Below are 27,868 nucleotides of genomic sequence, written 5' to 3' on the forward strand. Positions count from 1 at the left end.
GGGCCAGACTGCAGTCCCGGCAAAGGCAGACCTGGAGCAGAGAGACCCCCAACCCAAGCCGGAGGGAAGCGGCGACCCCCGAGCAAGCCGCGCAGCTAACTCCGGCAGCTTCAAAGGCGCCGCTTCCCTCGGCTGGCAAATTGGGGAAGGGTCGCTTTCTTTTTTCTCTTGCTAGTAGCCGGGCGGGGGCGTTTGCGGGGCTCCTGCTGCTGCGACCCCGGCCCGGAGCCTGCCTGCTTCTCTTTCTCTGCCTCCCACCCACCCATTCGCGATCTTCCGAGGAGCGGCCAGGAAAGAGGGTCTCCGGCGTCCCCCGCCAGCCAGATCTGCAGGGATAAACGCCCCCCCTCCACCTTCCCCTCCTGCCTCCGGATCGTCCCGACGAGATGAAATTGACCGGGCGCTTCGTCCTGGCGCTGCAGCTACTGGCGGCCAAGGTGGGTCGCTCCGGGGGTCGCTTGCGGGGTGGGGGAAAGAGTAGACCCCCCTATTCCAAGCACGGGAAAAGCCCCTCATTACGGGGGTGCAAGCAAAAAGGAGGTCCAGAAATTGTAGAAGGGCGGCTAAGGGTTTCCTTGGGTGTAAGGACCCTTCGGGTCTCCCCCCTCCCAAAGAGATTAGCCCCCGCGGTGGGATGTGGGAGAGTCTGGCTGTTGGGGAGGGGGAGGATGGGAGTTTTTGGTCCTTTCGCAAACTGCCTCCCAAGTTGTGGCCCTGGGGAGGGGTCTGTTACACACACATACACCCGATACCCCGTTCAAACCGCGTCCTGAGTGCGCCCACTTTTCTGGGCTGCGGAGGGTTAGGGTCGCTGGACACACGCCCGGCAGAACCGGGGAAAAGCCTAGCCGGGGCAGGGGGCTTTCTTCTTCAAAGCAGGAGTAAGAGGGTCGTGAGAACACTGCCCACCGGCCCCCAGAAAGGATGGGGGCTCCATTCGATGAAGCTGGCAGAGGTGTGTGGGGATGTCTCGAGTCTATCTGGGGCATAGGAAGGAGGGAGGGAGGGGGGCAGAATAGGAGGAGAAGGAAAAAAGAGAAGGAGGGAGGAAGGAAAGAAGGAAGGGAAAGGAAGAAGGAAGGAAGAAGAGAGAAAAGAATAGAAGGAGAAGAAAGAGGAAGGAAGGAAGGAAGGAAAAAGAGGAAGGAGGAAAAAAGGGAGGGAAGAGGAGGAATAGGAGAAGAAAAATGAAAGTAGGGAAAAGGAAGGAGAGGAGGAGGAAACCCTTAGAAGGGGAATAATTTCCAAAAAAAAAAAGGATGTGGGGAGATACATCCCTGAGTCTCCTCCTCCAATCCTTTCCTGATTTCCATTTGGACTCAGTTTCCCAGTCTATGAAATGGGGAGAACTTTTTTAGCCAGGGACTTTTGCTAAATTTGCATCAGGGATTTCCCCAAACCCGAGTCAAGGGTTGCACTGACCCTGGAAAGAGGCCTCTTGACTTGTCCGTTCTCTGTCTTTGGTCAGTTGGGCTCCCTTTAAATTTAAATTGATTTGGCTCATTCATGACTCCCTGGCAAAGTGGCCCAACTTTGAAAGTCACATCTCAGAGTTCACAAAACTACTATTTTTAGGGGTTGCATTCAAGCTTAGTTTAAAGTTAAGCTCTGCTATTGCAAGAAGAAGTAGAAAAATACAGCAAAATAGAGATTCCACAAAAAAAGGCGCAAATGAGATAGCAGGAGCTTGGTGTTGCATTCCCACAACATCCTTAACCTGATGAATGGATTAAAATGCTTGCTTGATTCACACAGAACCTTGTTTGGGGGTTGGGTGGGGTGGATCTCCCCAACAAAGCCAACTACTCTCCCCTAAAACCATCTGCACCATAAATTCTGTTAACCTGATCCCAGCTTCCACTAACACTACACTAACGTGTGAATGCTTTTGAATTTTATCTTCCTGTGATTTTTGGATGTCATGTGAAGGCCACAAGCGGGTTTGTTTTCCCTCAACAAATAAATGGATCACAAGGAAGGTGGGCATTTGAGAAGACATTTCTGGCTTGTTCTTTCCGTTTGCATAAATATTTAAATGGCATTATAAATGCATTTTTTATTACTTATTTATGAAGACAATGTATATGGCCACCCAACTCACTCACTCACGGTGGCTCTGGGCTGTGTAAAAAAAAATGAAACCCCAATGCAGAACTAAAACTCAGACAGAAAAAGAAAACTAATACATTGCTTGACGTAGTGTAAGCCGCCCTGAATCTTTGGAGAAGGGCGGGATATAAATGCAAATAAAATAAAAAGATAAATAAAAAAAAACCTAATACAAAAATAAAACCCCGTTCCAAAAATAAAATCCAAATAGGAAAATAAAACCCCAATGCAAAAATAAACTTCCAATGAAAAGATAAATTTCCAGTACAAAAGTTAATTGTGGTGAAGTTAATTGGATCCTGAAGGACTTTTTCCTCTTAAAGAGGAATGAATATCTAGGCTGAAAAGAGAGAAGAGAGGCACAATAAACTTAATTTATTTAAATTTAAAAAATAGGGAAGCATCAGTTTTGCACGCACAGTTAAACAAAATTATTTTGAGACAAAGGGAATGGTGTATCATTTTGACAAAGCTGGGCTGCTAAGAGCTTGCAATTTAAATATCATGTCTACATAGTTACAGAGACCAGTTAAAAGGACAGGAATTGCAAAGAATTTTTAAAAAGTGACTTGCAAGGATTTTGGCCTAATGCAAAACATATTGTTAAGCAGCTCAAAATATCTATTGTTCTCATCCCATTAATTCCCACCCAGCTTTCCTTTCTAGCCCAGCCAATGAAAAATAATGGAAAAAAAGAGGATTATACTTCCCACTGAAGCTGGAAATGAAGATTGTAATATTTTATCTAAGAGCCATTTTCCTAATCTCGAGACAGCACACAGTTTAAAGAGTTTGGTTGACGTAAAACTACAGTAATTAAAATACTTTGGAAGGTTTCCATGTACAGGCAGGCTTATGACCCCAAAATTTCTGTTGGGAATCGAAACATTTGTTAAATGAGTTTTGTTCCATTTTACAACTTTTCTTACCACTGTTGTTAAGTAAATCACTGCAGTTGTTAAGTTAGTCACACGGTCATTAAGTGAATCTGGCTTCGTAAATGTCATCTTTTCCCTAAAGGAGTATTTGAAAAAATATCTTTTGGAAATATGTAAAACAGTCTTTCTGCAACTTGGCAACTTTAAGAAAGGTGGACTTCAACTCCCAGAATTCCCCAGCTAGCTGGCTGGGGAATTCTGGGAGTTGATGTCCGCCAGGCTTAAAGTTGCCAAGGTTGGAGACCCCGGCTCTAAATAGAATAGAGTAGAATAGAATAGAATAGAATTTTTTTTATTGGCCAAGTGTGATTGGACACACAAGGAATTTGTCTTGGTGCATATGCTCTCAGTGTACATAAAAGAAAAGATACGTTCATCAAGGTACAACATTTACAACACAATTGATGATCAATATATCAATATAAATCATAAGGATTGCCAGCAACAAGTTATAGTCATACAGTCATAAGTGGAAAGAGATTGGTGATGGGAACTATGAAACGATTAATAGTAGTGCAGATTCAGTAAATAGTCTGACAGTGTTGAGGGAATTATTTGTTTAGCAGAGTGATGGCCTTCGGGAAAAAACTGTTCTTGTGTCTAGTTGTTCTGGTGTGCAGTGCTCTATAGCGTCGTTTTGAGGGTAGGAGTTGAAACAGTTTATGTCCAGGATGCGAGGGATCTGCAAATATTTTCACGGCCCTCTTCTTGATTCGTGCAGTATACAGGTCCTCAATGGAAGGCAGGTTGGTAGCAATTATTTTTTCTGCAGTTCTAATTATCCTCTGAAGTCTGTGTCTTTTTTGTTGGGTTGCAGAACCGAACCAGACAGTTATAGAGGTGCAAATGACAGACTCAATCATTCCTCTGTAGAACTGAATCAGCAGCTCCTTGGGCAGTTTGAGCTCTCTGAGTTGGCACAGAAAGAACATTCTTTGTTGTCCTTTTTTGATGACGTTTTTGATGTTAGCTGTCCATTTTAGGTCTTGCGATACGATAGAACCTAGAAATTTGAAGGTTTCTACTGTTGATACTTGCAGAAGATATGGATTTTAACAAAAACCAGGAAAAAAACTGCCCCCTTTTAGAAAATGCAGCCTCTTTACTTTGTGGTCTCCTTTCCTCTACAACCCACCTGTGATTCAGCAACAGGATCTCAAAACCATCCATCTGGGTCTCATGTTCTGCATCCCGGCTGGATTTGCACAAGGGTTTTGGGGTTCAGAGGACTTTCCTCGCTAGGATCTGGGGAGGGGGGCTCATTCAGATTAAGCCCCCCTTCCCAAAAAAGAAGGGAGTATGCTGAGCCTCTTCACCGCCCCCCGTTTTTTTTTTCTTTTTTCAAGAGAAGATTTGACAACCATTTGTCTGGAATGGCACATAAAAGATTCCTGTTTTGGACAGGGGGTTGGTCTAGATGATCTCCAGGGCTCCTTCCAGCGTTAGGATTTTATGCTTCCTTCCCTGCAGCAGATTCCACATTGGGATTAATGGAGAGTGTGCATTTTTCCAGCGTCACTCTTCACATTTTTGTCTCTGTCGCAAAGACGGGGAGGGGGTCTGGCTGTCAGAAACTCAATTTTTATATAGGTGGTCCTCGACTTAACGACTACAACTGAGCCAAAAATTTATGCTCCTAAGTGACTTTTCCCCATTTGGCGGCAACCTTCCTTACCATCATTAAGTGAATCACTGCAGTTGTTAAGTGAGTCACGTGGTCATTACGTGAATCTTACTTCCTCATTGACTTTGCTTGTTAGGAGGTCGCCAAAGGGGATCACGTGACCCCGGGACGCTACAACCGTCATAAATACGAGTCAGTTGCCAATTGTTCGAATTTTGATCACGTGACCATGGAGACGCAACGGTCGCAAGTTTGAAAAATGTCCATGAGTTACTGTTTTTCAGCGCTGTTGTAGGTTTGAACGGTCACTAAATGAACCCTTGTAAGGTGAGGACTCCCTGTCCTTTCGATTTTTACACGCTGCTATGTTGCATGCAGGGATTTGTGGCTTAGAGGAAGTGGCAGGAGAATTGGGGCCGCCTGTGAGGGTCTGTGTGTTCACATATTTGTGTGTTCAAAATTGGAAGGAATTCAGAAGACGTGAGTTTCAGCTTTTCCTGCCAAAATGCCGCAGGGCGAAACATTCTCCCGTTGGTGAAAAGAGAGATCTTCTCTTCTCCCTTTCATGAATGAAGATGCTGGAGGTATTTTCACGGAAAGATTGACCCATGAGGTGTCTGGGTCTGGCTGAGAGAATTGGCTGGCTTGTGGATGGGGCACCACCAGGAAATCTCAGCGATATAGCAAAGCATTTGCTGTTTGGATTATTGCCTAGGAAACCTTAACTTAGAATAACAGAGTTGGAAGGGACCTTGGAGGTCTTCTAGTCCAACCCCCCTGCCAAATCTGATAAGTGACTCAAAACTTCTGGAGGGAAGCTGTTCCACTGGTTAATTGTTCTCACTGTCAGAAAAATTCTCTTTATTTCAGGGTTAAATCTCTCTACCTGATTAGTTTCCATCCCTTGCTTTGGAAAATAAGTTGTAGCCCTCTTCTCTGTGATAGCAAGATTGGAAGATGGCATTTCTAATGTTCAAGATTTCAAGCATTTTCCAAGCTTAGCGACTCCAACTCCCAGAATCCCCCAGCCAGAATACTTTTACAGGGGAGGACTACAACTCCCAGAATCCCCCAGCCAGGATGCTTTAAGAGAGCTGGACAGCTGGGAAATTCTGGGAGTTGGTCTCACCCATCTTAACCTTACCAGAAGGAAGCTATCTCAAGTCAGGAGGGATAATTTGATCCTCCAGGTTCAGGAGCAGTTTATCTCCAACCAGCTGCGGAAAGGCAATTCCAGAGATAGCCATTCCACCGGGAGAAACAGTTTTACAAGTAGTCCTTGACTTATGACCACATCTGGGCCCAGAAATTCTGTCTCCAAGCGAAACCATGAGCTTCGCTCCATTTTACTGCCAACGTTGTTAAGTGAATCACTGCAATTCTGTTAGTCTCCACGGTTGAGCAAACCGGGGTTCTCCGTGGACTTTGCTTGGCAGGAGGTCGCAAAAGGGGATCACGTCACCCCCCACACACACTGCGACCGTCGTAAATGTGAGTCAATTTCGTTCACTTGACCAACGAGGATGGTCCTAAGTGTGAAAAACGGTCCCTCGTCACTTTTTTTTCATGGTGGTTGTAACTTCGGACGGTCACTAAACGAGTCATTGTAAATCGAGGACTTTATTTCAAAGGCCAGGCCTTTCCAAAAGGGAGTTGAAATTCTCCAGAGGAGACCCCCACCCGCTTTTCTCTCGCTGTGGAAGAAGGATGGGCTGTATCCTTTTGGGGAGGAGGTTGTAATACGATCTGCTTTCCTCCTGGAGCGACTGGGCAGGTTTCAGCTTAATTAGAAGAGGGGCTTGGATCTGTAGGGTGTGGGGTGGGTGGGTGGGTGGGAGCAGCCGGGTGGGTTTCGGGAACGGGGGTTACGGGACCCTGGAAGGAACAAAAGGTGGTTTTGTTCTTTTGGCCCTGGGTGTGCGGTGCAAAGGCATTCCTGACTGCCAGCTGCCTCCGCCCCAGGCAGATTCCTCCTCGCTGGACCGACGGGTTGTGTTTTTTTTGTGGGGGGGCACGACTGAGTATTCTGATGCATTCCAAAGGTTATTAAGAGAGACCCCCGCAGGGCGGTGTCTGGGGAACTAGAAGCCCCTCGCAACTGTGAACAACCCCCCAAAAATGCAGAAAATTAGTGCTGGAATTCAAAGCCGTTCAAAAGTCTTGTGTGGGGGGGGGGACACACACACACCTCAACACACCCACCCCTGCTCTTTTTTCAGAGAAGGCCGGGTGGGGTATCCTGCTAAAATGCTTCCTGGTTCAGGAGGATTCAAAGCACTTTTTATTTTTTTCTCCTCCTGACTTTGCGATGCCAGAAATTCACTGGTCCCATCTGGGGACAATCTGGAAGGAAGAACTACAGTGCCCATCATTCCCAAGGCAGCTGGGTAATGGTGTTGGGAAGGTTGAAAGAGGAACAGGGTTTTTTGGGGGAGGGACATCTAGCAAAAGATGCGACAAAGAGAGTTGATTTGTTGTACGGGTGAAGGTGCTGGGCTGATTACCAGGTGACTATGAGTTCTAGTTCTGCCAATCACCAGGTCTAGTCCCACTTTAGATATGAAAGTCGGCTGGGTGACTTTGGGCCAATCACCAGGAGACTGGGAGTTCTTATCCCCCATTGGGCACAAAAGCCAGCTGGTGACCTCTCTTAACCCAACCCACCTCACAGGGTAGGTGGTGAGTTCTAGCCTTGCACCCAGTCTATTATTCTTTTCCTTCCTCAGTTCCTTTTCTGCAGAAGGATTTCCGGGTTTTCCGATCTTGGCTGCTTTAAAGACTCGGTAGACTTCCAACTCCCAAGATTCCCCAGCCAGCTATGAATTCTGGGAGTTGAAGTCCGTGCATCTTAAAGTCACCCTGTTCAATTTTCTCACCGTCTGGGGTTTTTAAAGGGTTGGGAAGGAGAGAAAAGGATCTCAAGAGATTGCAAATCTACGGAGTTTGCAAACCCTGATTTTTTTTTTAGCTCCTGGTCTGATTCTCTGATCTGACTCTGATTTCAGCTTCTGGCGCATCAAGGCTGCGAAAACGGGGAGGTGGCTTCTTCGGGAGAATGCTGCATCCTGTGTCCCCCAGGCTTCGGGGCACAGGTGCCCTGTGGGAGCACCAACACCGTTTGTGAACCCTGCCAAGAAAGTGAGTATCCAGTTCCTTGTGGGGGGGATTGAACCCCAGTTTGGACCCTACAGATGTAGAACAAAATCAGTCCCATATTCTAGAGATGGATAATAGTAGAGTAGTGGAGACAGGCTGGGAGTTCTAGTGCCTTTTTCAAAATCAGACCATATTCTAGAGATGGATAATAGTAGAGTAGTAGAGACTTGAGAGGCTGGGAGTTCTAGTGCTTCCTTATGAATGAAAGCCAGCTTGGTAACTTTGGGCCAATCATCAGGAGATGGTGAGTTCTAGTCCCGTCTTAGGCACAAACGTTGACTGGGTGATTTTGGGCCAATCACCATTAATTCTAGTCCCACCTTACGAATGAAAGCCAGGTGGTTGAATTTGGGCCATTCATCAGGAGGTGAGAGGAGTTCTAGTCACACCTTAGGCACGAAAGCTGGCTGGATGACTTTGGATCAGTGATTCCGTCTCATCCCAACCCACCTCACAAGGTAGTTGTGTAGAAAAGTAGAGGAAAGAGAATTAGGTACGTTCACCATCTTCTGTTATTTAGAAAGAAGTGAGATAAATATAAAATAAATTGCAAATGGATCTAGGTAGCATATGGCTAAATTACTCCCCCCTCGGGGGTGGGTGGGAATTCCCCTAATAGAAAGACCAGTGCTATGGGTACTCCCTATACCAGGGGTCTCCAACCTTAGTCCCTTTAAGACTTGTGGACTTCAACTCCCAGAGTCCCTCAGCCAGCAAAGCTGGCTGAGGAACTCTGGGAGTTGAAGTCCACAAGTCTTAAAGGGACCAAGGTTGGAGACCCCTGGTTTAATGAGTGTTTAAAGTTTAGCTGGCTGGGGAATTCTGGGAGTTGAAGTCCAACAGGCCGTTAAGAGAATCTGGCTTAAGGGGATGGAAGTGTTTAGCCAGCTGGAATGGCTACAAACGATGACCAGATGACTCTAGGAGCCTTCATAAGCACATGCCAGTTGCCAAGTGCTTGAATTTTGATCACGTGACCATGGGTCGTCAGTACGAGGACTGTCACAATTCACAACTGTCATGGGCAGGCTCCATTGCGGTCGTAAGTCGTGGGACTACCTATAGAATTCATTTGTCTTTCTACCGTATTGCTGGCTGTGTTGTTCACATGTAACTTAATCTGCTCGTTTACTCTAATCGTGCAAATTCAAAAGTTCTGGGAACAATGACATCATGCACACGGATTGTGGTTTCCTCTTAACATAGGTGTGACGTTCTCCTCCACCGCGAGTGCCACAGACCCGTGCCAGCCATGTTCCGTGTGCCCAAGACAACTTCCCATCCATGATTCCTGCACAGCGACCCGTGATACGCTTTGCGCCACCAGCTGTCCGCGCGGACATTACCTCACGCCGGGAAACGGGACGCAGCCTCGAGGGTCCTGCATTCCTTGCCAAGCATGTGAGGAAGGCTATGGGGCGATCCAGGAGTGCAAGCCTGGCAGTGACACATTGTGCCAAAAATGCCCTGAGGGTTACTACTCTGAGGTGAAGAGCCCGTATGAGCCATGTCTGCTTTGCCGACGAGAATGCGGACCGAAGGAAGTTATGATCCAGTCGTGCACCCCGTTATCGGACACTCTCTGCATGGGTACGTAGATGCGCCATGGGAAAAGCTGGATGGGAGAGGGTTGAATCAGGGGTGAAATGCTCCCGGTCCGAGCGATCCGGTAGCAATGGGGGCGGGTAGTTTGGAGAACCGGTAGCAAAAATCCCTGCCCCCCTCCCACGCCTCTCTGTTCCTCTTCTCTGTCCCTGAAGCGCTCAGTGGTGATATAGCTGCAAACGGCCTTAAATGACTGCCGAAGCGCTTCAAAGGGCTGCACTACAGCTGATCAGCGTTGTAGGCGGCTAGTAGACCGGTGCCTCTATTTTTAAAGAAGGTAGACCAGTGCCTCCCAAAAAGAGACAATTAGTAGACCAGTGCCTCTATTTTTAAAGAAGGTAGACCAGTGCCTCCAAAAAGAGACAATTAGTAGACCAGTGCCTCTATTTTTAAAGAAGGTAGACCAGTGCCTCCCAAAAAGAGACAATTAGTAGACCAGTGCCTCTATTTTTAAAGAAGGTAAACCGGTGCGCTCCCAAGTTTTGTATACTTTATTATTTTTATCATTTATTATTATTGGCCATGCCCATTCAGTCACCTGACCACCAAGCCATGCCTACCAATTAAGCCACGCCCACATAACCGGTAGGGGAAATTTTTAGATTTCACCTCTGGTTAGGATCCTTCGGGAGAATTCAGTGGGGGTGGAGGACACGGCTGCTCGGCAGGGATCTACTGGATTCTGCAGACCCGTTCTGCCAAAGGGTGCGATTGCATCTGCTCGCAGCTGTACCGTCTTGTCTCTAAAGATTTGGGTCTTGTGGCATACTGGTAGTTCTCAACTTACGACCACAATCGAGCCTATAATTTCTGTTGCTAAGTGAGACATAAAAGGGAGCTTTGCCCCGTTTTACAACTTTTCCTGCCACGGTTGTTACGGGAATCACACTACAGTTCTTAAATTAGTAACATGGTTGTAAATTGAACCCTATTGACTTTGCTCATTAGGAGGTCACTAAAGGGGATCACGTAACCCCAGGACAATGCAACCGTCATAAGTACGAGTCAGTAGCCAAGAGGTCATAAGTGTGAAAAACGGTCCGGAGTGACTTTTTTCAGTGCTGTTATAACTTTGAATGATCATTAAGCAAACTGTTGTAAGTCAAGGACTACCAGTGTTTGGAAACTGGGCAGAAATTCTGTCAGGTTTTATGTACTGGTAGTCCTCGACTTATGACTGTCTGTTTAGTGACTGTTCAAAGTTGGAACTGGGAAAAGTCATTTTCAAGCCGTCCCTCTTCCAGTTTTAGATCCTTGTGGATAGTCCTTGAATTACAATGATTTGTTGAGTAACCATTTGCAGTTGCAACGGAAGTGAACAAAAGTGACTTGTAACTGATCCTTGTAGTTATGACTGTGTCAGCATGGCTAAGCCAGGCGGTTGTTAAAGTGAATCATGCCTGAATTTAGGGCCTTTTATGCCACAATTATTAAGCATGACTGTTAAGCATGACTGCAGTCGTTAAGAAGACCAGGCAGTCGTTCAGCGAATCCGCTTTCCTTGGTGGGTCGGAAGCCAAGTGGGAAGGTCACAAAAGACGATTGTGTGACCCAGGAACACTGCGCCATGGTGGTGCAGTGGTTAGAGTGCAGTATTGCAGGCTGCTTCTGCTGGCTGCTGGCTGCCTGCAGTTTGGCAGTTCGAATGTCACCAGGCTCAAGGTTGACTCAGCCTTCCGTCCTTCCGAGGTCAGTAAAATGAGGACCCAGATGGTTGGGGTGGGGGCATAAGTTGATTCTGTAAACTGCTTAGAGAGGGCTGTAAAAGGTTTAAGGAGTGATATATATAAGACTAAGTGCTATTTTCCTTCCTTCCTTCCTTCCTTTCTTCCTTCCTTCCTTCCTTTTTCTTCCTTCCTTCCTTCCTTCCCTTCCCTTCCCTTCGCTTCCTCCCTCCTTCTCTTCCATGATGGGCAATGGTTAGAATGCAGTATTGCAAGCTAACTCTGCCGATTGCCAGCAGTTTGATTGCCAGCAGTTCGAGTCTCATTGGCTCAAGATTGACTCAGCCTTCCATTTATTTATTTATTTATTTTATTTATTGTTTGAATTTATATACCGCCCTATCTCCCAAAGGACTCAGGGCGGTTCACAGGCATATAAAAACATCAATATACAAATTAAAACAATCATTAAAAAACTTATTCTACTGCCCAATTAATTAAAAGTAAAAAATATAGATATTAAAATCAATTTAAAAACCCCTCTAAATTTAAAATCTAAAAAACTAAGCCAGTCCTGCACAGATGAATAAATGAGTCTTGAGCTCGCGACGGAAGGTTCGAAGGTCCGAAAGTTGTCGGAGTCCTGGGGAGTTCGTTCCAGAGGCGGGAGCCCCACAGAAGGCCCTTCCCCTGGGCGTCGCCAGACAACACTGCCTAGCTGACGGCACCCTGAGGAGTCCCTCTCTGTGAGAGCGCACGGGTCGGTGAGAGGTATCTGGTCGCAGTAGGCGGTCCCGTAAATAACCCGGCCCTATGCCATGGGCGCTTTAAAGGTGGTCACCAAAACCTTGAAGCGCACCCGAAAGCCACAGGTAGCCAGTGCAGACCGCGCAGGATAGGTGTTATCACGGGAGCCACGAGGGCTCCATCTATCACCCGCGCAGCCGCATTCTGGACTAACTGTAGCCTCGGATGCCCTTCAAGGGAGCCCCATGTGAGGCGTTACAGTAATCCAGGCGAGGCGTCACGAGGCGTGGTGACCGTGCATAGGGCCTCCCGGTCCAGAAAGGCGCAACTGGCGCACCAGGCGAACCTGGTAGAACGCTCTCCTGGAGCGGCTGTCAATTGATCTCCTAGAGCCACCCGTCCACCCGGGAGGACGCCTAAGTTGCGCCCCCCCTCCATCGGGGCCAATGACTCGCCACCGATGGTCAGCTGCGGATTTAGCTGACTGTACCGGGACGCCGGCATCCACAACCACTCTGTCTTGGAGGATTGAGCTTGAGCCTGTTTCTCCCCATCCAGACCCGTCGGCCTCCAGACACGGGACAGCACTTGATGGCCGTTGGGGTGGTCCGGTGTGGAAAAGTACAGCTGGGTGTCATCCGCGTACAGCTGGTACCTCACACGAACCCACTGATGATCTCACCCAGCGGCTTCATATAGATGTTGAACAGAAGGCGAGAGGATCGATCCCTCGGCACCCCACAAGTGAGGCGCCTCGGGCCGACCTCTGCCCCTGTCAACACCGACTGCGACGGTCAGAGAGATAGGAGGAGAACCACCGATAAACGGTGCCTCCACTCCCAATCCTCTAACCGGCGCAGCAGGATACCATAGTCGATGGTATCGAAAGCCGCTGAGAGGTCTAATAGGACCAGGGCAGAGGAACAACCCCTATCCTGGCCCTCCAGAGATCATCCACCAACGCGACCAAAGCCGTCTCCGTGCTGTAACCGGGTCGGAAACCGGACTGGAGCAGGTCTAGATAGACAGTTTCATCCAGGTGCAAGGAAACTGATATGCCACCATACTCTCTACAACCTTCGCCGTGGCGAAGGTTGGAGACCGGACGATAATTACCTAAAACAGCGGGTCAGGAAGGCTTCTTGAGGAGGGCCTCACCACCGCCTCTTTCAAGGCGGCCGGAAAAGACACCCTCCACCAAAGAAGCGCTCGTAATCGCCTGGAGCCAGCCTCGTGTCACCTCCTGCGTGGCCAGCACCAACCAGGAGGGGCACGGGTCCAGTAAACACGTGGTGGCATTCAGCCTCCCCAACAACCTGTCCATGTCCTCGGGAGCGACAGGGTCAAACTCATCCCATAAAATGTCACCAAGACCACCCTCAGCCGTCTCACCGGTATCACCGCAATCTTGGTCCAGACCATCCCGGTTGACCGATTTTATCGTATAGATAACCGTTAAACTCCTCAGCACGTCCCTGCAACGGGTCATCCCGCTCCCCCTGGTGTAGGAGGGAGCGGGTCACCCGAAACAGGGCGGCTGGGCGGTTATCTGCCGATGCAATGAGGGAGGAGGCGTAGCTACGCCTCGCCTCCCTCATTGCCACTAGGTAAGCCCTAGTATAGGACTTCACTAGTGTCCGATCAGCTTCAGAACGGCTAGACCTCCAGGAACTCTCTAGGCGTCTTCTCCGGCGTTTCATCCCTCTCAGCTCCTCAGAGAACCAAGGAGCCGGTTGGGACCTGCGCCGGGTCAGAGGCCGCAAAGGCACGACCCGGTCTAAGGCCCCCGCCGCGCCCGCTCCCAGGCCGCAACAAGTTCCTCAGCCGAGCCGTGAGCCAGACCTCAGGAAATGGCCCAAGCTCCGTCCGAACCCTCCGGGTCCATCAGGCGCCTGGGACGGAACCAACGTGTCGGCTCCGTCTCCCTGCGGTGGTGAATGGCGGTCAGAAAGTCCAGACGAAGAGAGTGATCTGACCATGACAAAGGTTCAATGACTTTTTCCTTTAAGTCCAGATCTCTCAACCACTGACCAGAGACAAAAATCAGGTCCAGGGTGCCACCCCCAATGTGAGTAGGGCCATCAAGTACTTGGGTCAGGTGCAAGGCCGTCATGGAAGCCATGAACTCCCGAGCTGCCGTCGATGACGAGCCGGACGATGGCAGTTAAAGTCCCCATGACTAAAAGTCTGGGGTCTCAACTGCCACCCCGCCAGCACCTCCAGGAGCTCGGGCAGGGCAGCTGTCACGCAGCAAGGAGCCAGGTACGTGATCAGCAAACCCATCTGGCACCTATGGCCCCATCTCACAAAGAGGATTCGCACCCGCAATCTGAGGTACAGTGGTCTCCTCGGCTCTAGACTTTCTAATCACAACCGCCACCCCCACCCCTACCCTGGCCCTCGGCTGATGGAATGCACGGAAACCCGCGGGCACATCTCAACAAGGGCACACCCCTTCAGTGCCCAGCCAGGTTTCCGTGCGCCTATAAGGTCCGCAGCGCCCCTGAATAAGGTCGATACTAGGGGCCTTATTAACTACGGACCGTGCGTTGCATAACATCAGCCGAAGGCCCAGGCTCTGGGGGTCATGACCATCCGGGGAACGGGAAAAGGACGGGGGATCGGGGCGCGCGACCGCTTGCAAACATCGGGTGCGCGCCCCCCATCCTTCCGAGGTCGGTAAAAATGAGGACCCAGATTGTTGGGGTCAACAGGCAGACTCCGAAACTGCTTAGAGAGGGCTATAAAGCACTGTGAAGCGGTTTATAAGCACTAAGCGCTAAATCTATGCCTGTTTACCAAGTCCCTAAATTGGGATCACTTGACAGTGGGAAATGCTGCAGTGGTTGTAAATGTGAGGACTGGTCTTAAGTCACTATTTTCCATGTTGTTGTAACTTTGAATGGTGAACGGTTGTAAGGCGAGGACTATTTTCATTTACAGAGGGTTATGTACATATCAGTTTATAAGTGGATGTATTTATTTATTTAGATGTGTCTTGGAGGGTTTTTCCCTCTGTATGTCACCATAAAAGCCCCCCCTACCCTTGACCCATAGAAGATAATAATTGTAGCTCAGGGTTGAACTGGGGTGGGGAGGGTCCTTGGTGCTTCCTGAGCTTGGTGGGTTTCTTGCAGATGTTCTGTGACTCTGCTGGACAACATCATCAGTACTAGAAGGGAGTGGGCTTTGTAGAGAGGAAGAGGAGGAGGACTGTGGGGTCTTTTGTGCTCTCTGAGCTGGGTAATTTTCTTGCAGACATTTCATGACCCAACTAGGTAACATCATCAATGCTAGAAGGGAGGGTGAGGTTTGTAAAGAGGAGGAAAAGAGCAGTGGGGTCTTTGTTGCTCTCTGAATTCAGTTATTTTCTTGCAGATGTTTCATGACCCCACTAGGGAACATCATCAGTGCTATGAGGGAGTGAGATTCCCTCTTATTTTCCTATACCAGTGGCTTACCCAGTCAGGTTACTCTTGATCTCCTTGCCTCGCTCTCCCATTTGACCCCTTTGCACCCCAAAAAACTGGGGGCAACACGCCCCAAACCCCTGGTCAACCCAACCAAGTTCACCTCCTAGAAGTTGTTCCTGCCATCGCAGTGGAGAGATCTGAATTCGGATCCTCTTAAGCTTAAACCCCTTTGCTTCCTGTCCCTGTTTCTAGAGTCTCTTGGCTATTTTAGGGAGGATTTTTTGCTCCGTATGTGTGTGTTTGCCTGCCTGCTAGACTCCTGCAGTTGCTGGTATTCGTCATAATCTCTTCCTTTTGTTCCTTGTCCGTATCTCTAATCCTTGCAGCCGGAAGGGGGGATGCGGGTTGGAGTGGGGGGTGGGGGAAGGACTCCCCCATAGACTGAGCTGGAAAGGGTGGAGCGGAGTGGTGAGTCAACAGCAACAGCCTCACAACACACACACACATGTACACCCCTCCGCACAGATACATTCACACTATATGTCAGCTCTGGGCTGCCTCATCCTTCAACTATTTCCCGGCTGTGGGTGCACAGCTGGTAGAAGGTGTGGGGGGAGATGGGGGGTGGTAGGGAAGCACTCTAAAGCCCTGAAATGAGACTTTCGTGTTTGCTTTGGGGGAGAAACACACAATGAGGCAACTGTCTGTTTTCAGTAGTGCTACAAAAAAACAACAACCCAGGATCAACCAGATGCAAGAGATAGAAAAAAACAGAGAAAGAAAGAGAGAAGGAGACAAAAAGAAAGAGAGAGAGAGAGAGAGAGTGATGGGAAAAAGAAAGAGAGACAAAGAGGAAGAGAGAAAATTAAGAAAGGAAGAAAGAAAGTAATAGAAAGAAAAGGAGAAAAAGAGAGAAAAATAGAGAGAAAGGAACAGAGAGAAAGAGGGAGAAAGAGAGAGAGGGAAAGAGTGAAAGAAAAAGAGAAACAGAGAAAGGGGGAAAAAGAGGGAAAGAGAAAGAGAAGCGAACACACACAGAGAGAGAAACAGAGAAATAAAGAGGGAGATTGAATTTCTGGTTAATTTTCCACATCTAAATTGCATCCCACCCGAGTGCAAACACACATGCACAAAAAATTCCGATTTTTCTCTCTTTTTTTCACCAGCTTTTGTGCCTTGAAGGCTGGATGAAATCAGGGGTGCTTTTCAGAGAGAAAATAAAAGGTTCACTTATTAATATGTCTTAAGCTCCTTATGATTTATATTGATATATTAATCATCAATTGTGTTGTAAATGTTGTACCTTGATGAACGTATCTTTTATGTACACTGAGAGCATATGCACCAAGACAAATTCCTTGTGTGTCCAATCACACTTGGCCAATAAAAAATTCTATTCTATTCTATTCTATTCTATTCTATTCTATTCTATTCTATTCTATTCTAAACAGAGGCTTGAGTAAAATAGCATTTAATCCTGACCAGGTTCAAATGGATAGTCGTTCCAAACACATAGATGATACATACATGCAAGGAAGGAAGCTACAAAAGTCATGAGAGGAAGCAATGTCTTCTTATACCAAAAAGGTCATCAACTCTGCATATTCTGGGATCTGGTTTGGGTATCTCCCATAGTAAAAGTCAGTGAATGTAATCTAACTCCAGATTTACATCCCTCTGCATTGTTTATCTTTCCCTCCTTTGTCTTCTAAATTAGATAAATTATAAATTTATCTTATAAATTTATAAATTATAAATTTATCTAAATTACATAAATTATATGTCAGTGTCACAGGAAACATATATTTACATCTTGCAGGTATATCTCTTCCCTTACATTCCTAATTCTAGCATTTCAGTATATATGTTCCCTTCACTACGAATGGGGAGATGGGTTTTATTTTATTCCAGCAACCCTGCAAGCTGAAATCTAGCGGAGCAGGGTGGAGGCTAGGCTAGTGTGGTGTGCGGGGAAGTCGGCAGCCTGGAGTGAAAAAAAAAAGCCACAACATACAACAACTTTACCTGGGTTATTCGTGCCCTTAATTAACAGGCAGAGCTGAGATCTGACTTTCATGGCCACAATCTTGACTTTTTTGACCAATATTCGAGTCAAGGTTTTCCCTTCTTGGTTTTTCCTGCTTTGTAGAATCCAAGTTTTGGCGCTTATTCCTATTTTATTTTATTTTTTTCATAAAAAAGTTTTATTTTTACAATCATGTCAAACAACTCATCCAATGTACAGTTATATACAATTAGTCGGGCTTGCCCAGTCACCCCCCCTTTTTAACACTCTTCCCTCTTCTACCTTCTTCTACTTTCCAGACCTTCCTCTCCTTCTCTTATCTACCTCCTCTCCTCCCTCCACCCTCCACCTTCCTTCTCCCTCTTCTACCCCTCTTCCTTCCTCTTCTCCTCTTTCCTACCTCCTACTCTCTCCTCTTTTCTCCCTCCCCACCATTCTAAAATGGTAACCGGGCAGACCCGACCCTACATTAATTATATTTATACATCTTCAATAATCCCTGTACATTCACCATCACTCCATCTCTTGCCTCCACCCCCAATTCCCTCCCCCACCCCCACCCCGACTTCCCAGAACAAAATGCAGGGTATCAAAACTAACAATCATAATCTAAAATAATTCCTAAATTATAATCTCTAGTCACTCCACACTTAATCACACTCTCAATTCCCCTCTCCTTCAGAAATATATCTGATACAAAATATTTCCTAAATTTACTCATATGCTATTCGATATTTTTTTATCTGATACTTCTTTTGAATATAATCAATCCACATTTTCCATTCTAAAATATATTTTTCTTGTGTATAGTCTTTCAAGCTTATTCCTATTTTAATGTGGCTACGAGCAGGGTGAAATAATCCGATGCAGGCAATCCTCTGCTAACGACCCCAACGGAGCCCAAATGTTCCGTTGCCAAGCAAGACAGCTGCCTAAGTGAGTTTTGCTCCATTTTACGACCTTTCTTGATATAATTGTTAAGCGAATCACTGCAGTGGCTGAGTTAGTCACACAGTCGTTACGTGAATCTGACTTGGCTTGTCAGAAGGTCGCAAAAGGGGATCGTGTGACCCTGGGACACTGGAACCGTCATAAATATGAGTCAGCTGCCAAGGGTCCAAATTTTGATCACGTGAACCCTGGGGATGCTGCAGCGGTCGTAAGTGTGAAAAAACGGTCCTAAGTCACTTTTTTCATTGCCGTTGTAACTTTTGAATGGTCACTGAATGAATAAGTTGTAAGTCGAGGACTATTTGTATAACCCTGAGCTTGGTGGGCTTTAGAAGACCATCCAGCAGGCTGCCGTCAAAGGAACCCCTTAAAATCGTGGAAAAACTGCAAAACTTAAAAGCAAGACTAAGAGATATCAGACTGTTAGATATTAGACTAAGAGATATCAGACTGCCTTTGAATGAAGGACGTAATTTTTGATTTTAAAGGAGGAAGTCAGGATATGCGAAAGAGAAGGATTATAATTGTGTTAGACTTTATAAAAATTTAATGTATGAATGTTAGTTTTTTGAACTATACCTTGTGTTTGCTCCGGGAAGTCTGTGGGGGAGGGGGGTTCTAGAGGGAGGGGCGACGGGGTGGGGGAGAGAAAAAAATTATTTGTTTTTGTAAAACTTTTCAAATAAAAAAAAAAGCAACACTGATTTCAGCAAACAAGAGAAAGTTCACACTATCAGAATTGCATTATAAATCTTGCTGACAAAGAAACAGTTAAATGTTTAACCCTCCGTAAGTTGCTGGTGCTTAAGAACACTGGAGGTTTTTAAGAAGGAGAATGGACGGCCATTTATCTGGAATGGTGTAAGTTCTTCTGCCTGAGCAGGCGGTTGGATTAGAACAGGGGTCTGCAAACTTGGCTCTTTTAAAGCTGGCTGAGGAACTCTGGGAGTTGAAGTCCACAAGTCTTAAAAGAGCCAAGTTTGCAGACCCCTGGACTAGAAGACCTCCAAGAGTGGTGAAATCTGAAACACTTTACTACCGGTTCTCTGGCTGCATGTGCGCACATGTGCAATGCACACTATGCACCAAATGCAAGGTGTGCCCATGCACAATGCACGCAGAAAGGAGGCATGGGGTAGGTAGAACAGCACATGGGGGAGATGATCAGCTGTGGCATGCAATCTTTTTTTTTTAACCTTAAAAAGCATTTTTTTAAAAGAAGTGGCAAGCGGGTGATTGGGTGGGCGTGGGTGGGTGGGGCCATGGATTTTTGCTACCGATTCTCCAAACCACCTGCTGCCATTGCTACCGGATAAGCCGATCCGGACCGAACCAGGAGCATTTCATCCCTGCCTCTAAAGTCCCTTTCAACTCCGTGATTCTTCTATTTGGAGGAAGAGGAGGAAGGAAGGAGAAGGAAAAGAAGGAGGTGGAGGAGAGAAGAGTCTCTCTTGCCTGAGCAAGGGGGTTGGACTAGAAGACCTCCAGGGGTCCCTCCAACTCTGTGATTCTTGTTAATTCAGTGCCCGGATCGAGGGAATCTGATCCCAACAGCGAGGGAATCTTGCAATCCGGGGCAATGCAGAATTCTGCTTCCCGGCTGGCTCCCAAGCACATTCCTGGAGGTTTCGGGGCTTCCATCCCAGCCTGGAACTCTCCGGTGTCTCTGCGCAGAGACAGAGGCCTGCCAGATATGGGGGATGGGGGGGGGAATTAGGGAAAATGATGAATTCCTGATGTTTTTCTTCCTTTCCACCATCTAGCCTGGTTTTTGCAAATGGGGCGGGGGAGTGTTTCGAATTTTGGTCTTTTGTTTGGCTTCTCTAGGCAGTCCTCGATTTATAACCGTTCAAAGTTGCAACGGTACTCAAGAAAGGGACTTATGACTGTTTTCACACTTGCAACCATGGCAGCCTCCCCATGGTCATGTGATCAGCAGTCAGATGCTTGGCAACGGACTCATATTTATGACGGTCACAGTATCCCAGGACCGCGTGATGCTTTTCTGCAACCTTCCGACAAACCAAAGTCAATGGGGAGGCCAAATTCATTTATCAACTGGCTTACTAACTTAACAACTGCAGTTATTCACTGAACAATTTATGGCAAGAAAGGTCGTAAAACGGAGCAAAACTCACTTAAACTGTTTCACTGAGCAACGGAACTTTTGGGGCTCCATTGTGGATATAAGTCAAGGACTAACTGGAGTTTGGGGTTGTTGTTTTTTTTTTTTTTGAGTTTTCCAAAATAATTTGTGGGGAGCGCTTGTTATTTTATTTATTTTTTATTTATTTATTTTATTTTGTCACAACATCATACAAAAAGATTATATAGTATATAAACATATAAACATATATAGGAAGAAGAAAAGAAAAACAATAGGACAGGAACGGTAGGCATGTTTGTGCGCTTATGCACGCCCCTTATGGTCCTCTTAGGAATGGGGTGAGGTCAATAGTAGAAAGTTTTTGGTTAAAGCTTTTAGGATTATGGGAAGAGACCACAGAGTCAGGTAAAGTATTCCAAGCACTGATGATTCTGTTGCAGAAGTCATATTTTCTGCAATCTAGATTAAAGCGGTTTACATTAAGTTTAAATCTATTGGTTGCCCTTGTATTATTGCAATTAAAGCTGAAGTAGTCTTTGACAGGAAGGACATTACAATAGATGATTCTGTGAGTTAAACTTAGGTCTTGTCGAAGGCGACGGAGTTCCAAGTTTTCTAAGCCTAGGATTTCAAGTCTGGTGGGATAAGGTATTTTGTTGTTTTCAGAGGAATGGAGAACTCTTCTTGTAAAATATTTCTGGACACGTTCAATTGTATTGATGTCAGAGATGTGGTGAGGGTTCCAAACAGGTGAGCTGTATTCTAGAATTGGTCTAGCAAATGTTTTATATGCTCTGGTTAGTAGTGTGGTGTTTTTGGAAAAGAAGCTACGCAAAATTAGGTTTACAACTCTTAGAGCTTTTTTTGCAACACTGCTAGTTGCAGTGGGCTTTGGCACTTAGATTATTTGACATGAAAACTCCAAGATCTTTAACGGGATGGGGGTCATCTGTAAGGTAATGTCCATCAAGCATGTACTTAGTGTTTGGGTTCTTTTTTCCTATATGTAAGACTGAGCATTTGCTGGTTGAAATTTGGAGCTGCCAATTTTTAGACCAAGCGGTTAGATGATCAAGGTCGTTTTGGATGATAGATGCATTGTCTGTGGTGTTAAATAGTTTGACATCATCAGCAAAGAGAACACAATTACTTGAGATATGGTCACAAAGATCATTAATGTATAGTATGAAGAGTGTTGGTCCAAGGACGCTGCCTTGAGGAACGCCACTCTTGAATTCTTTTTTTTTTCTTCTACTTCTTGAAGTCTCTTTCTCTCCCTCCCTCCCTTCCTCTCTCTCTCTCACACACACACACAAATACACAAACACATGCAAACTGTTGTGACCCGGGGTTTGCCTTCCCCTTGTTTTAACTTTCTGTTTAATTTCAATTTTCATTGGGGCAGATAAAGAGCTGCAGATCCTGAAACGGCCTGAAGGGGCGCCCCAGAAGGACAATCCGAGAAGGATGGCGCCCCTAGAGGCAGAAGGCAGCGGTTCTCATAACTCGTCCTCGGAGTTTGTGCCCTCGCTGATGGACAACCATCCCAACAACATAATCCCTGTCTACTGCTCCATCTTGGCCGCCGTGGTGGTCGGACTCCTCGCCTACGTGGGGTTCAAAAGGTGAGCGGGGACCCCCATCCTTATGGGACCTACCCAGCCTTCATATAACATATAACAGCAGAGTTGGAAGGGACCTTGGAGGCCTTCTAGTCCAACCCCCTGCCCAGGCAGGAAACCCTACACCATCTCAGTCAGATGGTTATCCAACATTTTCTTAAAAATTTCCGGTGTTGGAGCAATTCATCAAATTCCCTTCAGGAAGAAATCTAAAAAAATGCAGCATCTCTTTATTTCCCCCTGAGATGCTGTTTTTCTCCTTGTGGGGAAATCTTATTTCAACCTCACCCCTCCCGCTAAAGCTAGAATTAAGCTACAGAGTCCTTGACTTACGACCACGATTGAGGCAAACAGCATTTCTGTTGCTAAACGAGACGTTTGCTATGTGAGTTTTACCTCCTTTCTAGGATGTTTCTTGCCACAGTTGTTGAGTAAATCACTGAAGTTGTTAAGTGAATAACCCGGTCGTTAAGTGAATCCAGCTGCCCCATTGGCTTTGTTCGTTGGAAGGTTACAAAAGGGGATCATGTGACCCAGGGCATTGGGACCCGTCATAAATACAAGTCCGTAGCCGAGCGTCTGAATTTTGATCACACGACTTTTTTCGGACTCACATTTATGACGGTTGTAGCGTCCTGGGGGCTGACACGATACCCTCTTGCGACCTTCTGACCAGCGAAGTCAATGGGGAAGCCAGATTTGCTTAACAACCAAATCCCTCGGTTGCAGTGATTCACTTAACAACTGCACCAAGAATGCAGGTTGCAGTGATTCACTTAACAACTGCACCAAGAATGCATTTACAAGAATGGTTGTAAAATGGGGCAAAACTCACTCAGCAAAGGAAATTTTTGTCTCAGTTGTGGTCGTAAGACGAGGACTATCAGTATTTAGCCATTGAATCCAGCCCAGATATCTGCTTTTCTACTTGCTTATTCTCTCCACTCTCCCTGCCCAACTTTCATACCCGTCCCTCCCTCTTCGATTCCGCCCCCCACACCCACCCCAGCCCTTCCTCCCCACTCATCTGTCTTCTGCTCACTGCTCCATTCCTCTTTTCCACCCTTCTGGCCATCTGTTTGGAGACGTCACTAAGAGAGGCTCTCTTTTGCTGCAGTGCTTTTTAAGAGACAGCCAACAAAAGCAGTCTCCGAGTTACAATTTTTTAAAAAGTTTGCGCGCCGCCAGATCTACCGTAGCAAGATCTGGCTGTGATTTGGAGGGGCAAGCGGCCATTTCCACTGGAAGGGGGAAATAGAGGGAGGGTCCCCAAATCACGGTCTCCTCCTCCCCTGATGCAGCTGGAAAACGTGCAAGCAGAAGCACCAGCTAGCCAAAGCCCGGATGGTGGAATTGGCATCGTCCCCCGAAGGCGAGAAACTTCAAGGAGACAGCGGGGTCTTCCTCGACACTCACAGCCTGCAGGAGCAGCACCCCTTGAGCAAGGGTAAGGTTGCTACACACACACACACACACACACACACAGAGAGAGAGAGAGAGAGAGAGAGAGAGAGAGAGAGAGAGAGAGAGAGACAGAGGTTATGGGAACACTTTCTCTAGTTGGGTCTTGAGAGCCAAACAGGACTTTGATGGGGAATTGTTCAGACTTGATTTTTTTTTTTTGCTTCCCTATTCAGATATTGGGGACACGGTGGCTCAGTGGCTAAGACGCTGAGCTTGTCGATCGAAAGGTCGGCAGCTCAGAGGTTCGAATCCCCAGTGCTGCCGTGTAAAGGGGTGAGCTTCTGTGATTTGTCCCAGCTTCTGCCAACCTAGCAGTTCGAAGGCACGTAAAAGATGCAAGTAGAAAAAATAGGGACCACCTTTGGTGGGAAGGGAACAGCGTTCCGGGCGCCTTTGGCGTTGAGTCATGCCGGCCACATGACCATGGAGACGTCTTCGGACAGCGCTGGCTCTTCGGCTTTGAAACGGAGATCAGCACCGTCCCCTAGAGTCGGGAACAATTAGCACATATGTGCGAGGGGAACCTTTACCTTTACCTTTATTCAGAGGTAGAGTCCAACTCCTCTTTCAAGAGAAGAAGAAATGAAATTGGGGAGGGAGGGAGGAGAAAAAAAGAAGGAAAGGAAAGGAAGGAAGGAAGGAGTAAAAGGAAAGGAAAGAGGGAAGGAAATAGAAAAACAGAAGGAAGAAAAAAGGGAAGGAAGGAAAGGAAATAGAAAAGAGAAGGAAGGAAAGAGGAAGGAAGGAAGGAAAGGAAGGAAGGAAAGGAAGGAAGAAGGAGAAAAAGAGAAGGAAGGAAGAACATAAAGAAGGAAAGGAAATAGAAAAGAGAAGGAAGGGAAGGAAGAAAGGAGAAAAAGGAAAGGATAGAAAAGGAAGGAAATGGAAGGAGAAAGCAGAAAAGGTGAAGGAGGAAGAAATGGAAAGATAGAGTGAGGAAGGAAAATGAAAAGGACAGAGAAAGAAAGAAAGAAAGAAAGAAAAGAAGAAAGGGGGAGAAAAAAAGGAAGGAAGGAAAGAAAAAGGGGCTGCATCAATCTGAATCAATTTCCTTCTTCCCCCCCTCCCACTTTCTTCCCCAAGCAGGACCCAGAGCCGACCCCCGCCTCTACAGCAGCCTGGCCCACCCGCTGCAGCAGGAAGTAGAGCAGCTGCTGGAGGCGCCCACCCCCTGCGGCAAAGACTGGCGCAGTCTGGCTCAGCACTTGGGCTACCTGGACGAAACCATCGAGACCATCGGCTGGGGGGAGGCCCCCGCCCACACGCTTCTCTCCGATTGGTCGGCCCAGGAGGGGGCCACGCTGGAGACCCTGTGCCAGGCCCTGACGGCCCTTGAGCGGGGGGACGTGGTGGACCGTCTGAAGGCGCCCCTGGAGGTTAGCTCCGTGGTGTGAACACACACACCCCGCCCCGCCTCGCCTCTGTGGCTGCCGGAACATCCAACCCTTATTTTTCTCACTTTTTTTTTGCTTAAAAATGATTTTAAAAAACAAGGTTTTAACTAGCCGGGCAGTGGATGAGGGATAGGACTTTGCTTTTGGGTGGGTGGGGGGTTGGAAGAAAAAAGGAAAATTTGGAGAAGCCATCAGGGAGGGCTGGATGGAAGCTAGGAAGGTGCTTAGCGGGAGAGAGAGAGGAAAAAAAGTACCATCAGTCCTCCAAGCAAGTTCCTTCTCTGGAACAGGTATTTTGGATTTCCTGGTGGTGCCCTATCCATACCGGTTTAGTTTTTGGTCCTTCCGATTGGCCAACCTAAGTCTGTCTCTCTCTCTCTCTCCCTCTTTTTCTCATTCTCTCTCCCATTCTCTACTTTACTTTCATTCTCTTTTTCTATCTATTCTCTCTTTTTCTCTCCCTCATTCTTTTTTTCATTCTCTTTCTCCCATTGTTTTTTCCCTCTTTTTCTCTCCTGTTCTCATTTTCATTTCTTCATTCTCTCTCTCTCTCTCTCTCTCTCTCTCTCTTTTCTATCTATTCTCTTTCTCTCCCTGTCTTTCATTCTTTCTCTTATTCTTTCTCATTCTTTCTGAGAATGAAAACTCTGGTTTTCTTTCTTTCTCCCCTTCTTTTTCTCTCCCAGTCTCATTTTTTCCTTCCTCTGCTTTCTTTTTCATTCTTTCATTCTTTCTGTCTCTCATTCTCCCTCTCTTTCTCTTACACGCACACCCCCTCCTCACACACTGGCCGTTCTCTGCGTGGCCTTTTTGTTTCTCTCCATGGTAGCCCTTTTGGCTAACCTCATGATGGAACCTTGATCAGGGCTGACCCCCGGTGTGACCGTCAATCAGGTGCTGGATCCAGGTTGACTCCCAGCAGAACATGGCTTAACAAACCCAGTTTGTTACCCAAGCAAGCTCCCAGGTGGCTTCAAGCGTTGGCTGGCTGGGCATGTCCACACAACTAGGCTCACATTCCCACAAGATGCTGAGAACTAGAACTCCCGGAACCTATTTTCACGGAACCTGAGCCGATCTGGGACTGACAATCCTCTTTACAGCGAGGATGGACTTCAATCACAGGGTTGCGGCTGCCATTTTGACTTATTTGACTTCTCCTGGCTGCTACAGTTTGCTTCCTGTGGCTTCATCCGGCCAAAACATTTCCGCGGGACTGAATTTTCCCTTGAATTTTATTATTCCCCACAAAATGAGACAAGCTGCGTCGGGCAAGCCATAAATCATAGTTAACTGATCCGAGTGGCTATGATCACCAACTTTATTAGCCAAGATTAAATTGCGGATTATGGATTATCTTGGTTTACCCAGCGCTCCACAGTGGTGTTTCTCAGCCATGATGGGTGGATTTCGACTGCCAGACACAATTTTATGACTGTCATTAAGTGAGTCACCAGAGTCCTTAAGTGAACCCCAAGCTCTTAAGGGAAAACATTTTATGCAATGGGTGTTTTTTGCTGGAAAAACCAAAAAAAAAAAACGTAAAGTGGATTCACGTGACCATGGGATGCTGCCAACGGTCGTAAATGTGAAACAGTTGCCAAATGCGTGGAATGCTATCACGGCTCGTTGTCCGTCACGTGGCAGTTGCCTCAAAATGAGCACACAAACCTAATAAATAAGTAAAATACAGGAAGTCCTCTACTTACGACCACAATTGAGCCCAAAATTTCCATTGTCATGTGAGCTTTGCCCCATATTGCAACTTTTCTTGCCACAGTTGTTAAGTGAATCACTGGAGCCACACGGCCGTTAAGTGAATCCGGCATCCCCATTGGCTTTGCTCGTCAGAAGGTTGCAAAAGGAGATCGCGTGGCGATCGCGTGGACACAGCAACCGTCATAAACATGAGTCAGTTGCCAAGGATCTGATCATGTGACCATGGGGATGCTGCAACGGTCGTTAAGTGTGAAAAAATGGTCATAATTTACTTCTTTCAATGCTGTCGTACGTTCCAGCGGTAACTTAATGATCCTGTAGTAACTCTGAATGCTTGTTAAGCGACCATGTCATAAACCAAGGACTGGCTGCCGAGAGAAGAAAGATGCTGGTATTTTTTTGGGGGGGTAATAAAATTAACTTCCCTTCTGTAAATAATCCTGGAGTTTTGCTAATGTCCTTGAAAGAGAAGAATTGTAAATATCCAAACTGTCGTCGTTTCCACAATTCTACAGTTTAAATAAAGTTTTGATTGTACGAGAGGAGTAGAAGGTAATCATTCAGGTGTGGGAGGATGGGGGGGGGTAGAAGGATTTAAAAGCAGGCTTTGGTATCTTCCAAATAAATGAAATTATTATGCTGCGTCTCACCGGATTCTCCCAGAATCCCCCAACCACAGAAGCTCTCCAGATAGTGCCAGAATCTTCTAAGGGAGGGCATTAGAATAGCCACCTTGGAAGGGTTCTGCTTCTCCCGGGCTGACCACCAAGAAAGGCCTTAAGGTCAAGTCCAGCAGCAGAGGTAAGAGGAGGTGGAGGGTCTGTCTGGGTAGAGGGTCTCCGCTTTCATCCCTTCCCTGCAAAGTCAGTTCCTAGGACCCAGCCAGCCAGCCAGTGTGTGTGTGTTTCCCCCAAAGGTTTTAGAAGGGTGTGGCCTTAGCAAAATGAATGCACACCAAGGGAGAGAGGAGAGCAAAAAATGAAAGGGAAGGAAGGAAGGAGAGGGAAGAATGAAAGAAAAGGGGGAGGGAGGAATGAAAAAAGAGAGAAAAAAGGAAGGCTGGACAAAGCAGGAAAGAGGAAAGTAGGAAAGAAAAGTGAAGAAGGAAGAAAAGATTGAGGGAAGAAAGGAAAAGAAAAAAGTAGAGAAAGTGAGGGAGAAAGGAGGGTGGGAGGAAAAGGAGAAGGAAGGAAGGGGAAAGGGGAAGGAACTTCTTCCAATTGCCAGAGAAAGTTTGGGCTCAATAGTGGTCATAAGTCGAGGACGACCTAAGTATTAGATAATATGACAAGATTGACATCAACTTTAAATTCTTCCAGTTGACCAAAC

General features: G+C 46.8%; 1 protein-coding gene across 1 annotated transcript; it reads left to right on the forward strand.

The window, feature by feature from the left end:
* LOC131196740 (tumor necrosis factor receptor superfamily member 16-like) lies at nucleotides 1-27,079 on the forward strand. Its single transcript, XM_058179973.1, has 6 exons — nucleotides 1-437; nucleotides 7,677-7,809; nucleotides 9,034-9,417; nucleotides 21,746-21,965; nucleotides 23,264-23,409; nucleotides 24,513-27,079. The coding sequence occupies exons 1-6, from the start codon at nucleotides 387-389 to the stop codon at nucleotides 24,818-24,820; spliced, it is 1,242 nt and encodes a 413-aa protein (XP_058035956.1). The 5' UTR covers nucleotides 1-386; the 3' UTR covers nucleotides 24,821-27,079.
* The last annotated feature ends 789 nt before the right edge of the window (nucleotides 27,080-27,868 follow it).

Source organism: Ahaetulla prasina, chromosome 4 (genome assembly GCF_028640845.1).
Source record: "Ahaetulla prasina isolate Xishuangbanna chromosome 4, ASM2864084v1, whole genome shotgun sequence".
NCBI lineage: Eukaryota > Metazoa > Chordata > Lepidosauria > Squamata > Colubridae > Ahaetulla > Ahaetulla prasina.